The 15,049-nt window shown below is 43.8% G+C and overlaps 1 protein-coding gene across 11 annotated transcripts in view; it reads left to right on the plus strand.

Annotated features, from left to right (window-relative positions):
- The window catches only part of frmd4a (FERM domain containing 4A), a 143,902-nt gene that overhangs the window by 97,438 nt on the left and 31,415 nt on the right, over positions 1-15,049 (plus strand). For all 11 annotated transcript variants that reach the window (XM_052060231.1, XM_052060232.1, XM_052060230.1 and 8 more), the window contains exons 2-4: positions 2,478-2,543; positions 10,466-10,560; positions 11,309-11,401. In XM_052060231.1, the coding sequence (XP_051916191.1) occupies positions 2,478-2,543; positions 10,466-10,560; positions 11,309-11,401 (254 nt within the window). The remainder of the gene's footprint in view (positions 1-2,477; positions 2,544-10,465; positions 10,561-11,308; positions 11,402-15,049) is intronic.

Genomic DNA, 15,049 nt, shown 5'->3' on the forward strand with positions numbered 1-15,049 from the left:
CATTCGTACTATTCTTGGTGACTCTGTGTTTTGTGGGTCTGTTGAAAATCCATTTTTAGCATAGACTCCAGAGCTTCATATCCAGCAAGATCTATCAAACAGTTTAGCACACAAGTTGAATAACTGGGTCTTACTCGTAGTATGTTTCCACTACTGTATGACATTTCTGCACGCCAGTAAGACAGCTTTGGCCTACTCGTAGGTCAATTCTATGTTACGGGTGAAGCAAAACGACTAGCCTGGTCCAGGAGGCTAGTCGTGTTATAAGTGCACCAGAATAGGTTACTACTAAAGTTTAATTGCATACTTGTAGGTCAAAAGTGGCATGAGTAGTGGAAAAAAACCCATTACTGTTGCTGTTATATTTCCATCAAGTTGGAAAACAAGGAGATGGAATACATGCTTAAACGGCAGAACTTCAAATGTTCGTTGTGTGAGATGTTTAATAACATGAGGCTGGCGACAATGCCATACTGTTGTCACAATCACATTCCCCGAGGTAGCCCAAACTAAAATGGCTTGTATACAGTGTAAACATGGAGCGATAAATCCAAGATGAAAGCAAAAGGTTTGGAAAATAAATGTGTTTGTGTGCACAGGTGCACCCCATCCAAGACCTCAAACCACAGGGGATCAGTCAGTGGCGAGTGGGCGGGGTCAGCTGAGAGTTGAAAGCGCAAGGCAGCCGCACATGTTGGAACAGTTTTCATGGTGCATGAGTGTATTTTCCCTTTATGGCTCACTCCGGTGCAAGCTGCTCTGAGAAAGTGCGTTTGTTACCCCCCACCACCGCACCACGCTGTGGACACACCCTCTCCACTCTGCTAAGTGCTCCCAGCGTGACCCTTGTGGTTGGAAGTTGTAAACCCGTTTTGCATGTCTACGTGGCTGCTAAGTTTTGGAACCTCACAACGTTTTTTCTCCAATGTTTATTAAGTAGGCTGCACCCAAACCGGCAATCAAGCCTAATCTTTATATATAAATATATAATTCAAAATCATTAAAGGATTGTCTGTAAAATATATCTGAAATATGTGGGGTTGTTTTAAGAGTGATTTATCCTCCCTGATCTGAGTGATTATCCGCAGGTGTATGTTAAGAGTGAGTTTTCCTCCCCGATATGCTCAAAGAAATCGGAACAGTGGATCATTCAGTGTTTATGATGACATCCGTATGTGTGGGTTCAACAAAAAGTCGGTCGAGAAGTGAGTGTCAGGTGTTGAACTTCACACCCAGGCTTTCAGGCGGCCATTTCCAATAAACTGGCCCATCAGTAGATTTACAGAGCCGTTGTGTGTTTATACAGCATAACTTGATGTGTAGCAGCCACAGCTGCTTTCAGCACAAAGGAGTGCGGACAGTGAGTCGCTAGAATTAATCTTTAAATTCTCATGCTTCTCATACTGTGAAACTATCAAATTAGTCAATGGACTTAAACCCCCCATTTCATTATTTCTCGCATTGTTTCCTAACTCACAGCAACTAACCAGTGAAATGCCCCCTCTATAGCGAGTGTGAAATAAACCAAAGGTGTTGCCCGCCTCTATATTGGCTCTGACATTATACCTGTGAAGGTGGAAAATTGCCAGGCCCATCTAACCCACCCCACCATTCCGCGTTGGTGCCCTCCATGCAGAAGAGTGACAATGGGGGAGAAAAAGGTTGAAAAAAAAACCCAGATTTTTTTTTTCAAATGGTGTAAAAGCGCTTTATTTTGATCTCCACCGGGTTTCGAAAAGAGCCTAAAACCATTGGGATAAGCTGCTCAGTGACACATGCAGTTGCGACATACGTCTGCGGAATAGAGGGCAGGTGCGAAAAGCAGCACGACTCTGTAGAAATTATATAACTGCATGACAACTACCTGACAATACCACTGAGTCGTCAATTTACGAGCCCAATGAACGCCAAGAAGCCGAGAGAAAATAACAAAGTCCGACACACGACTGCATTCTCAAGTATCAGAGACAAAAATATTCACACTAATCCCCAAGCAGTCTGTACATCTCAACTCTAACTCGTGTGAATTTTGAAGTGTGCAGACATGTTTGGACGGCTTTATTTCAGTTTTGTCTACCACATGGATTGTTGAACTTGTACATTGCCTGTGTGTGTGTGTGTTCCTGTGTGTTTCCCACACTATGTTGCCGTTGCACCTGCTTGTGTGTTTATAGACTCGGCCGCTTGATTCAGCAAAGCATTGAATCATCAATTCAAACATCACAATCGACCACCCTCATTGTGGTCGCTGTCGTTAATGGTTTGATTGATGCTGCTTTTCCTGCTCAAAAGAGGGATTGCTGGAAAGGTCGGTCATCACATGGCTGAATTGAGCCATTGTGTCTTTACCACAGCGATTTAACCTTGTTATGACTGAGGAGAGTTTCACAGAGGGTGGTTGGCTCATTGGATAGGATGCATTTTTCTTTGTAATTAAATGTCAACAGATATTGAGCAGTATATCTTCTGTCTCACAGATGACGGAGGGGAGGCGATGTCAGGTCCATCTCCTGGATGACAGGAAGCTGGAGCTCCTTGTGCAGGTGAGTTGCTTGTACCTCCAGCTCTTTTATACCTCTCTTCATAGCTCCGGGCAAGGGAGGCCTGATGCTGGTTTTCCAGAGGGGTCCACGGTTGTCGCTGACTGGGCAAAATATGTCAGCATGGTGACTTTGCACTTTTCTCATGCTCACCTGACCGCGCAGACGTTAAACAGACAGATGCCCATGGCAGTGCATCAGCAACGTGTTAATCTGTTCTTGAGTGATCATCTCAATGCTACAGCATAGGTCTGTATGTCTCAGGGTGGCCGACAACATCCTTCATGCTCCAAAGTGTCTCATCAAATAGCTTTAAAATGTTTTACACACGACTGATATTTGTATTTATATCCACAATTTTAGGTCTTAGGGCAAGAGAATATTTTTTTTACTGTCTATTGATAGTTGGAGACCCAACCAGCCCTATACATATTGTGTTTTACAACAGTAATACCCAACCGTATTTATAAATCCATCTGTACCAATGCAAATACAAGCATCTGCAGTCACCATGGCCAAAATGCAGAGTAGGTTGTGAGCGTTTCAGTGAAGGGGACCGAGCTGAAAGGAATAGAGTCATCCTTGATAAAGCAAATAGAGGTCGTGAAATTAGATTGCAGTTAGCGTCGCAAAGTGCACAACTAGATTTTGGATATTTTTTTATTTCATTTATACGTTCCGCCTCTGTGTGCAGTCTGACAGGCGGACACAGAGTTGGAGCGCCATCTCTGTATGAAACGATAGGATCATTAAAACACGCAATCGTGCTGCATGACCGGATTATATTTTTACGAGCACACTGACAAATTGGGAGCATTCGTGAGATTATTGGGTGCACTGTCGAGCTCTGAGTTCGACCAGCGGTTGTTTGGACTTTGGGAACGATGAAGTCAATAAAACTGCTGCAACGGAGAGAATTGGTGGTGGTACGCTTGGTAAGCATAGAACAAAGATAGGGTTTCTTCTTGGCAATCTGTGTGATAAACCAGGACCAGTGAATTTGAAGAGAGGGCCAACTCACCAGAGAGTCCAGTTCACCTCAGTGGGTGTTAAAGGGACATCATACCCCCCACCACCCACTCCCAGATCTCAATTTTCCATCCTCACAAATCGCCAACCACAGGTGTCCCTTTATCGGAGCTGCAGCGGCTGTTTTTGGGCAGCCCCTTACCTCATTTCGTGGGAACCATCCCAATGGGAGCTCATTTTCAGAGCGAACCACTGCCAGAAACAACTCTAGGCAACTTGTAGGTGTTTCTGACCAATCTTGACAACCTGGCAGGAGGAGCGCCACGCTGAATTGGTTGTGAGTTGACAAAACAATCTGGCCACAACTTCAACCAAGCCCTAAACTTCAACAACAACAGGACAGGAGTGGAAGTGTTCTGCAGTTTTGACTGTTCACGTCAACGGACTTTTCCAATCACCTCATTTCAACTTAGAGATCTTCATTGTCTTCCCCCATTGGCAGTCACCTCGGTCATGCCTTTGCCTTGGTAACAGTTGAATCTCAGCAACCGGTGCAATTTCATTTGAAGCCCCCTCTGTTTTTTGCTTACCGTATTTTCACGACTATTCGACGCATCGTACTAATGGCCGCAGTCTCATTAATGGGTGACATTTCTGTATTTTACACATACACAGGACGCATCGTACTAATGGCCGCAGTTTTACAGTGGTAAAACATATGCCAGCTTAAACATACGGCATGCATGCGCGCACTCTAACACGTTAGCTTGAAGCATACGGTAGCATGCCAAGACATACAGATAAGATAAAAACACGTTTTTAAAAAGGCAACAAAAGCAGAACTGAGTTCGGGTGTATTTTATTTAGCCATCGTACAATGTTCTCACGTTTTTCGATCAATCATCACCCAGAAATCCATCAAAGTCCTCATCCTCTGTATCAGAAGCAGAGGACTGCACATCTCAGTTGTCATTGAATGCATCACATGCTAGTGTGAGTTGCTACGCATTGCCGAGCGGAAAGAAGGAGTAGCAACAGCAAAGTCAACATTTCTCTCGTGTGAAGCTTTCTCACATTTGAAAGTAAAGAACAGAGCGAAACATGGTGGCAGCGCGTGTGTGTGTAGAAAGAATTGAACAATTGTGCAAGTACCGTAATCCATCAAAAACGCCGCGTTCCCTCTCGTTGTTGCGTATTGTGGCGTAACTCGCCAAGCGCTGCCTCTCACTCTTTGTAAAGTTGTGTTTGCCACCGATCATCCATTGTTCCCATGACGTTTGCAACTTTACTTTGAACGCCCGGTTGATGCCAATGTCCAGCGGTTGGAGTTCTTTAGTCAAGCCTCCGGGAATAACGGCAAGCTCATTTGCTTGAACTTGTTTTTTCACCGCTGCTATGAGATGGGCACGCATGCCAAAAGCATAACCGGTGGCTTTAAGTTTGAACTGAGCTTCGTAGGCGTGTCTTTTTGTCGAATTTATTTTCAGGGGTTCTAGACCAGAGTTGTTTTGCAACAATGCACATTGCCACACGCTATACAAGTGTTGGTACTGGCTTGAGGCGTCCACTTACACGCCCACCCTTCACCATTGGCGGACTAGCTTGTCTGTCCTCTCTCTCCCTCTCTCTCTCTCTCTCTCCCTCTCCATATATGTATATATACACGCCCACCCTTCCCTGATTGGCCAACTTCTTTCACAGTCACTTCCGCCTTTTCTCTATATAAACAGTGTGTCGGCAGCCAGTCAGATTTTGAAACTCAGCGCATATAAAGGACGCTCCGCACCATAAGGCGTCCTGTCCATTTTGGAGAACATTTAAGACTTTTAATGGCGCCTTATAGTCGTGAAAATACGGTACCTTTCTTTTAAAGCCCCCTGGGTTGGCTCATTACCTGACTTCAGCATAATAAAAAGACAAAAGAATATAATTGTACTGATACAGTTCGGGAGCAAAGGGTGACTCAAGATATTGACGGGAAAGTTTTAGCCAGAGAGAGCAAATTGTGATAAGAGCTCAGGAATAGACGAATGTGAGAAAGAGGGATGAAAAAATTCAGTGTTCAAGCCAAGGGTAGGTCTGCTGACTCTCTGGTTCGATTACACTGCCAGAAATGATCCCCTCATTTTCTATCCTTCGACATCTCCCTCTCTCTCTCTCTCTCTCTCTCTCTCTCTCACTCTCTCTGTCTCTCTCTCTCTCTCTGTCTATCACTCTCTCTCTCTCTTGGCTTTCCGCTTCATTCTCCACAGTTGAGCTTCTTTTCCGAGTCACAGCCTCCTCTTGCCCTCTACCAAATCCCCCTGCCTCTCCAAACACAACTGAACCGTTACCTTATCACCTGCATCCATGCGTCCGTGCGTGGTGTATCCATTTTTTACGTCATCCTTTTATCTTAGCAACCACCTATTCAGCTGTCCCATTTTCCCCAATTTACCTCATCCTATCAATTATGCATCCATGTAACCACCTCTCCATCTGTCCCACCATCCACCAATCCATCCACTAATAACAACGTCCAACCGACCATTAATCCATCCATGCATCCAGTCATCAACCAGTCAAACAACCAACTAAGTATGGGCTTGTATATCGGATTCACAGTTTTGCATATCATTCCTGTTCCTAGTTGCAGTACCCGGACAATTCCCAAAAGATATGACTTTTTTTTTTTTTTCCAGGGGGAAAGTCATAGGGCTCACTGACTGTTCGCATCATCGGGAAGGGGAGAGGTCATATCACTTTGCCTGCAGTCATGACGCACAAAAAAAAAAAAAAGGAAAAGAAAAATCATATTGCTGTCGGAGCACTTTTTAAAACCACAGAACTGGTAACAGGTTCATGCCTGGCTACAACCAAACTATAATCTATTCTCTAATTGCCCACCTATTCATCCATCCGCTGTTCTCTTACCTCTTTAACTTTGTGGCATATTTTTCCGACAAAAGATTTCACTTATTACTGCCGTGGGATATGCTGGTGACCAGTCCAGGGTGCACCTCGTTTCTTGCCCAAAGTCAGCTGAGCCATGATCCTAATGACGATATGCCCATTGTAAACAAATGGGTGGATGTTTTTTTTTTTTATCTCATTCTTGTTCTGCTGACTATGGGTGCATTGAATTTCTGTATCATCTCCTTTTTCTCAATGATTCAGGAGATGGGACACGCCTGTGATGCATCACGCAAGATACATTCGTAAACTGTGGGAATTCAGTAGGCTGCGGAGCCATGATTCAGAGAAAAGAAAAATTATCATGTTGACCTTTTGAAAATGTTGTCTTGAGGGAATGGCCATAACCCACCAGAAGTGGAATGTTTTTTCAAGCGTTGAGAAAGTAGTTCGTTGCTGTGCCGGACAATTTCACGTCTTCCTAATTATTTAACATTGCTTTGGTACTTTCTTTCCTGCAAAGCCTCAGCTGGCCTCCAAAATCTTGATCTCATTCAGGTCAGCGATTTGTAACATTGGCCAGGTGTTTAATCCTAAAGGCGGTGTTTGCTTTTTATCCCCCACAACCTCCCCCTCCTCTTCCCCCCTTCCTTTACCGCCTTCCCCTTAACTTTTGAGAGGGAGTCCTCTTGCGGTTTGTTTATGGAGCAACGCCTCGTTGGTTGGCAGCTATGTGCCAGGAGGCTAGCGCAACTATTGGCCAGGTAGTAAACCTAGAAGCTCACCACCTGATACACCACCCTTGTAAAAATAGATGCCATTCAAATGGCTATCACTCCTTGAGGCTAAAATGGTTTTCGGCTAATGGGCAGCAAATCGAGCACTGAGGCCAAGTTGTGTAACATGTCGGATTTGCTTCCTGTGTGTCTTCTTGATGCTTGTTTGCACGATTTCCCTTCAACTTTTACACTGAATAAAGTGACATGTCAGTGAGAAATACACGGCACCCAAATAAGAGTGCATTAAATGTTGATGCACATCTCAATCCAAAGTCAGATCTGACCCTTTGACCTTGTGCTCGACATCAATATTTATTCATTCATTCATTCATCTTCCGTACCGCTTGATCCTCACTAGGGTCGCAGGGGGTGCTTTATGTCTTGATTTATTTATTCCGACAAGAATTTTACATCGACCTCTTTGTTTGAGCCACTTTTGTGCTACCATAGCATTACAAAGCGCTGATGTTTCATTTGACACCAATGTGCTAGTAAGGCTTGACAACCCGTATTAAGCCATTTTTTAAAATCAAATTGTCTTAACGTAGGGCCAACATAGCAGTGAGCACTGCCTTTTGTACATTTGTCACATCTCAACATCAGCACTCCTTTGTAATTCTCTGCTGTTAATCATTAAATGTGTTACCAGAGAGCTTTTTTGCATGAACCCACTCACCAACTTGTCAATCTGATCTCCCAAAACACAGTTGCACGTCGTCCAGTATATGTTAGATGTCTGCTGCCTCACAGATAAGATGAGATAAGATGACGTAGAGTGTGACAGGTAGAAAGATCCAAAACCAATTACACAATTCAGCGTAGCCTGTATTCATAACAACGTAGAAACAAGTGACTCAAGGCAAACCTCCCAAGATTGCTTTCTGCTTCTCTCATCTCCCTCACAACGGGCCTTTTTCGTTGTGTCCCTGTTCGTCGCTCGCTGCTGGTTCCGCTGCGGTTTGCACACATGCACAATAATTGCTATTATCGGCTCGAATTGTTGATGGCTGTATGGTAATAAAAGACCATGGCAAGCGTTTCAGAAAAGCTGAAAACACTCATTACCGCTAATGCTAGAAAGAGCGCAGTTCCAAACCAAACAGTTCCATGCATTGCTTATGCATGTTACTTAGCCTCGGCGGCCACTAACAGTGGAGGGCAAGTTACTGACCTAATGTGAAAAAGTAACTGAGTTACTTTAAAAGCTGACACGCTTTTCATTCGTACTGTTTCGTTGAAAGCATTTGTCACAGCCTGACAAGTGTTTTATACAGCTGTGTTACACCGGACACTGCTGCGGCAATATCTCACTGAATTGGATTATGATGGAAAAAAAAAAGCCCATAGGTGTTTAAATACACCATATGATAAAACTGTGGTGCTTCAGTTTTGTGCAACGGTAAATTCTATTTATTTATATTCCTGTCCTCGGAGTGATTTTCATATTGTCATCTTACTATGTTAGCCCAGGTTACTGATGGTGCGCTCTGATTGAAGCTATAAATCGGCGTTATGTGACGGGATTCTAAACTGAGCACCCCATAGATTTTCGTGATGGTACAGTGATAAAATATGGTTCATTGGCTATTTATTCATTCTCATTGTACTTTTTGTGTCTCAAAACAAATAGATGAATATGTCAGACACATCTTAACTTCTATGTTTCTCCCTGTTGCGCTCATCTGGTTTCCTGAGCAATTTTTGTATGGCAAAAAGAAACGAGAAACATCTATGTCGGCGGTCATTCTTATCTGTGATCTAGGTCAGTGAAGATGTGTGCGTGTGTGTTTGTGTATATGCTGAGATGACATCATTACTGGCATCTCTTGAAATAGCTCCCAGTAGCGTCTGTCACTGTGGTTGTAAGTGTGCTGTGAGTAGATAACAGCAGACCTCGGGGGGAAGATTATTTGGAAGATGCGCCCCTTTAGTGCTGTAGCTAAGAGTATGTTGTGAGTGGGCTGTTTGCACGTGGAGCGCATGCCCGTATATGTGTGTGTGTATTACAGAGGCGAAGCACACTCCCGGTTAACCTCATTCAGGGCAGGGCGTGCTCTTACGCAAAATGTCACGGCCCGGCCGCATGAGGCGACGTTCCTCGTCCGCACCCTTTGATTTAAAACATCCTGGATGCCGTTAGTGAGCCGGTGACTGAAAATGGGGGACCGTCATCACTTTGCCTCTACAATGCATCAGTCACAACTGAACGTCAGTCACGCCTTAGCGTGAGCCACTAGGACTGTCGATTGGAAGCTGGTCGTGGCTGCAGCCCTCGATCACCGATGCAGTACAGTGCTCTGGCCAAGAGGCATGACTCTGCAGCAGAGGTGTGGGTCAGAGGCTGAGAGGAGAGCGAGAGAGCAGAAGGAAAGGCACTGTCACCGCACTGTCACCAGCATCCCTGAGCACCATCCATTTCTACTCTCTTCCTGTCATTAACCTCCTCTTTTCTCATTCATTTTTGAACTTTTCCCTCCGTTCTGTCAAAAAATGCTTTGTCACTGTAGTAAGTTAATATCCGGTGGGTGCACTCTGAAACACAGCTGTTTCTTTTGCAGAATTTCATGAGAAGCAACACAAATGAAAATAAAGAGATGCTTTTTGGAGGACATAACACAAAAAGGATCCCTGTTTCCCTCAAGGTCCAAGCAGCCACGAGACATATAACTCATTCACTGCAGTTTTATGTTCATCAACTGTAATCCATCTCATTACTCCCACTGATATATATTCGTCAAACATATTTTTCAGTGGGTTTTGCGCGTTTAACAGAGTAAAAAGTGTCGAAAGTAAAAAGACTAGGCCTGTAACTAATGATTATTTTGAAAATCGATTCATCAGTTGATTCTTTTGTCGATTAATTCATGACTCAAAAATAAAACATGTTTTTATTGTCATCTTTTTATTCAAAAACAAGACATTTTTTCAAATTGACTTGTTAAAAAACATTTCATGTTCAAATGTTTGGATAATGTCCAGAGATAGTTTGGCGACCTTGAACGAACCATGATGCGAACTCAACCGTCGCTACCTTCGCCAACACTCGCAAATTTTCAACGCTCGGTGGGATATGGGCTAAAATGTGGGCCTAAAATCACAACTGAGTCTTTTTTGGGGTGTGTGTGGGGGGGTGCAGGTGGGGGAGGGGGGTAATGAAGACTTAATTTCGAAGCTCAAATTTGTTAAATATTTGCCAGTGTTTGGCCACTTAAAGACACTTTGAGAAACAACGATGTATGTTGCAGTTCATCTTTTACTGATGATATCGAATGTGTCTTTCTGCAGCCCAAGTTAATGGCTAAGGACCTCCTGGACCTGGTAGCCTCTCACTTCAACCTCAAGGAGAAGGAATACTTCGGAATTGCATATACAGACGAAACGTGAGTCCTGAAGTGTTGACTAATCTGTAATTTCATGTACATTTTATATGACACATATTTAATAGGGCAGGTGTTACATTGAAGACAAAACACATGAAACAACCTTTGTGTACGGAAACCCAAATTGCATGTTAACTCCAGAGACATCAGCACCAGAACCACACACATCCTTCCATCCATTTTTTGAACCGCTTATCCTCACTCAGGGCCGCGGGGGTGCTGGAGTTTATCCGAGCTGTTATCGGGCGAGAATTTTGGTACACCCTGAACTGGTTGCCAGCGAATCATCAGGACCGGAGAAGCATTTGCATTTCCTTGTCAAGGCTGATTTCTTCTGCTCATTGGTTTAAATGAGGATAACCTCCCTTGACACTACTAGTTGGCGGCTGCAATTATTTGGTAGAATACTGCAAAATAATGGTGAATGGTGTCCCTTGACCCAGGGAGTATAAGTTTCGCCTTCAAGCGGAAGCCACAGTTTGAGGAAACATGTCACTGAATTCAGTGTTCTCGCTGACCGACTGACTGTACAATGACAAGTTACACCTCGTGACCTGCAAAGTTATGTAAAGGCTCAAATGATTTTCATAAAGGGAAATGACCTCTCTTGTGCGAGTGTGTCTCCTTTGTTTATGTCATTCAGGGGGAGGGGCAAAACAATCAGACTCATCAGCGGGCGTACGTAATTATTTTCCTCCAGCACATCTCAATAAGGGGTTAATGATGTTGTTTTTTTGGCTCTCCTCAGGGGCCATTTTAGTTGGCTGCAGCTGGACCGCAGGGTATTAGAACATGAATTCCCCAAGAAATCAGGGCCTATTGTCCTCTACTTCTGTGTCAGGTGAGTTCGTCATCCACTTCGTCAGCAACCTGTAATGTCCTCCACTTCAGATTTGAAGTGTGTGTGTGGGTGTGTGTGTGTGTGTGTGTTTGTGTGTGTGTGTGTGTCTGAGGAAAGTGGGCCATTATGTTTGTGTGTTTTGCCAACGCTCAGTGCTGTAGGAGGTGCACATTAAGGCGGCCGGTTACTACGGATACAATACAATTGCTCTGACCCCAGTAGTTAACTCCCAGTGTAGGAGCCCCTCAGCCGTTCACGAATCTCATTGACTTCAAGAGTATGCACTGCGTTTCTAAATAAGGAAGCTTTACCATTTCCCACCCCACACCAAGACTGCTTGGCATTTTTATATCCAGGAGTGCACGTTTGTTGAAACGATTTTCATCTCTGCAGCTTCTCAACAGTGAAATATTGGTCGTTCATCAACTCAAAATGCTACTCGTCTAAAACCATGACCTGCTGACCCAAAACACACACACATAAGCATGCAACATCAGATAGCCCTGAGTGAAAAGCATAGGCTTTGTTTTTGGCCCACTGGAGTTATTTATTCCCTACAGATACATCCGGATAATGTCACGGCATAATGTCACATACGTTATACATCCATGTTTTTTGTTTTTTTTTTTGGTTGATAGCAATAATTGTGTTGATTTGCATGCTTTCTACATCATGTCCTCAGGTTTTCCAACTTGGGTCCATCTGTAATTTTTCTAAGGAGCACCAAACATATATTGGGTATTCTTGGTTCATGATGGAGTTGCATGCCTGGAGCGGTGATGTAACCCAAGATTGTATATGAAGTCGTCACGCAGGAGTATGATCTTAATTAAACAGCAAATATATGAATGAAACACACTTCTAGACGTTGAATATAAAACAATTTAATGGAAAAAAAACACTCATGATGCATGATGACGTTTACTTACTAGTGTTGGCCCGATCCGATCGTGTGGTTAGAAATCAGGTCAAAAAGATCATTATATATTTTTTTGTAAAATTTTATTAATGAGAGTTCATAAAGTGACTTTTTTTCCTGAGGTACAAAGAGATTGCTGAATCGTAAAGAAATAGCTTAATTTTGTACCAGTACTGGGTATGTATAGTGGCCTGAAATAGTCCAGAGGCAGAGAACCACTGCACTATTTTTATAACCATATTAAAAAAGTAACTTGTTGGGATACCTTATTTCAAATGAAAAGAGTTGAGACTGTTTAAATGCGCTCTTTTTCTTCTGAATGCATTGGCTTAATTCCAAATTGAGACTAAGTACCAGCAGATACTCAAAATCAAGTGACGCTGGGTCGAGTGCATCTCTAAATCTTAGTCTGCTGTACACACTAGTTCATCGCCTGTCTTCATGCCCTCGACACCTCACATCAGGGCCGTCGTAAAAACGAGGTCCCCCTGTATGTGTCACGGTTCTGTGTCAGTCTGGCCAGCAGGTGGCATCAGCGGACTTTTGTGCACACCTGCTGCCAATCTATGATTAGTCTCAGTCTGTATTTAAGGAGCCCTCTGACATGCACATATCGCTGGAGTATTGAATTTCGCCTTGCTACTTCTTTGCTCATTGACTGCTATTGCTACAGACCTCGTCGTGTTTCGCTTTTTGAACTCTCGGTGCTCAGTATTTTGTAAGTATGGTTCTTAGTTTGTGATTTGGCTCTCGCTTGCGTCTAGTGATAGGTCCATGAGACCTCATGAGGCGTGTCGACACAATGACACACTGTGTTGATACTGTACTGATAATGTGTCGCTGACCACTGCCACCTGTGGGACCTTCAAAATCCCTGCAGCCACTTGACAGACTGAACAAACTGATTTGATGATGACGTGTATACAATGCACTACCTCACTCTACCCAATGACTGGGACTGAATGAGTTAAAAGCTCAGTGTAGCCACAAGCGCCATTGTTTATGTTGTTGTTTATGCTGTTTATACTGTTTATATTGTCTATACTGTTCAGATTACATGTCTTTTTTTATACAGTGCAGCTGCTATCCTTTCTTAGCTGCGTGTGTTTAATGCACAGCATGTTTACATGCATGTATGCACTGAGGATTGAGAGGAAGAAATTTCATCTATGCTGCATGTCATACATAAAGCATATTTGACAATAAAGATGACATTGACCCTTGACAATATCATTCACATCCATGCATTCATATTGTATCATTCAATGTGTTTCAATAATGTGAAATTCATGTGAATGAGGATGCTTGTGGGCTTTGTCTTCACAAATTTTGATTTAGAAAAATAAGATGCTCCAGTGTTTTAAATTGTCTGTTGCCTTTAATGCATGCTATTTCCCCTGTTGTGGAGAAGACACACACACAATGGAATAAGACATGTCAAAAATCCGAGAGGCACTTGGTGAGACAAGGAGATTTTAATGAATACCTTATTCTCCAAAAGGAGATCAAATGGCTCTACGCGGCGGACAAATTGTATTTGTCCGGAAGCTGCTCCATAATATGCACGTACTGTAGCAACGTCACTCGAGTGAAGCGCGTCTCAGCACTCAGCAGTCGATAGTCTGCTGCTCTCAGCTTTGCGCGCGAGCACGTACTTGCGGCGCCAACCCAACCCACGCCACATATTAAACTTTGAACTACGACAACAGCTAAGCTAGCCTAGCCGATGTAATGATGGTCAGCAGACAAGGTTTACGTTTTATGTGACTTTTAATAGCAACGCGGCAGAGTCATCAAACATGCGGTGTGCTCACTCGCAGTCACTTTCTGGAGCTCCCCCTTAGAGGCGGGACCCCTCAATCAACTGGAGTATGACGTACAGTACAAACGTTCATAAAACACTTCTCATATAATAATAGCCTATTATATGACAGCCGGCATGACGCTAGAAGTCAGACGGACACATATTTTTCTGATAATCAGTGTGTTTTCCGTATTGCCCAAACATATATTTTTATTCGAGCGAGGGTGGGGTCTAGCTTGTTTCGGCAATCGGCATTGTGTCGCCAGACGCACTTCCTTATGATACACTGTGCGGGCTTTTGCTGCGTCAACGCCCCCTGCACTGAGTCGACGCCCCCTGGACTAAGTGCCGCAGCTTGGACTGTGCCTAGCAGCCGACGCAGTCTAAACTGCACCGGTGCAGTTCACGTGTCAATTAGCAGCCTGGACTGTGTCAACGCAGCCGATGTGTCAATTAGCAGCCTGGACTGTGTCAACGCAGCCGATGCAGTCTAAACTGCGCCGGTGCAGTTCATGTGTCAATCACGTGACGTAATGAAGCGACACATGCACCGACACGTGGTTTGCTCTGTGAGCCCGGCGCAGGCATCAACGCATCGGTGTCGCTGGACCCATCACTACTTGCGTGTAGTGGTTACATTGTTTTTTGTTTGCCTTAGCGATTCTTATTTTCCCCCCTTGCCTTTTGTGCAAGCGCTTTTTGTTATTCGTTTTTGTGCCCTCTGGTCCATGTTTTGACCAGCACTTTATGTTACTACTTTGTCGGTGCGAATTTTTGTATATTAAACCCTTTTGCTACGGAGACCTTGTTTTGTGTCTGCATTTCGGGGATCCACTTCCTTATTTTTTTGTTGTGCGCGAAGCAATTATCCTATCGCTTAGTGCACAACGTGACAGTATGTGGCTATTTACAATTACTCGCAAAT

Source organism: Hippocampus zosterae, chromosome 3 (genome assembly GCF_025434085.1).
Source record: "Hippocampus zosterae strain Florida chromosome 3, ASM2543408v3, whole genome shotgun sequence".
In the NCBI taxonomy this organism is placed as follows: Eukaryota; Metazoa; Chordata; class Actinopteri; order Syngnathiformes; family Syngnathidae; genus Hippocampus; species Hippocampus zosterae.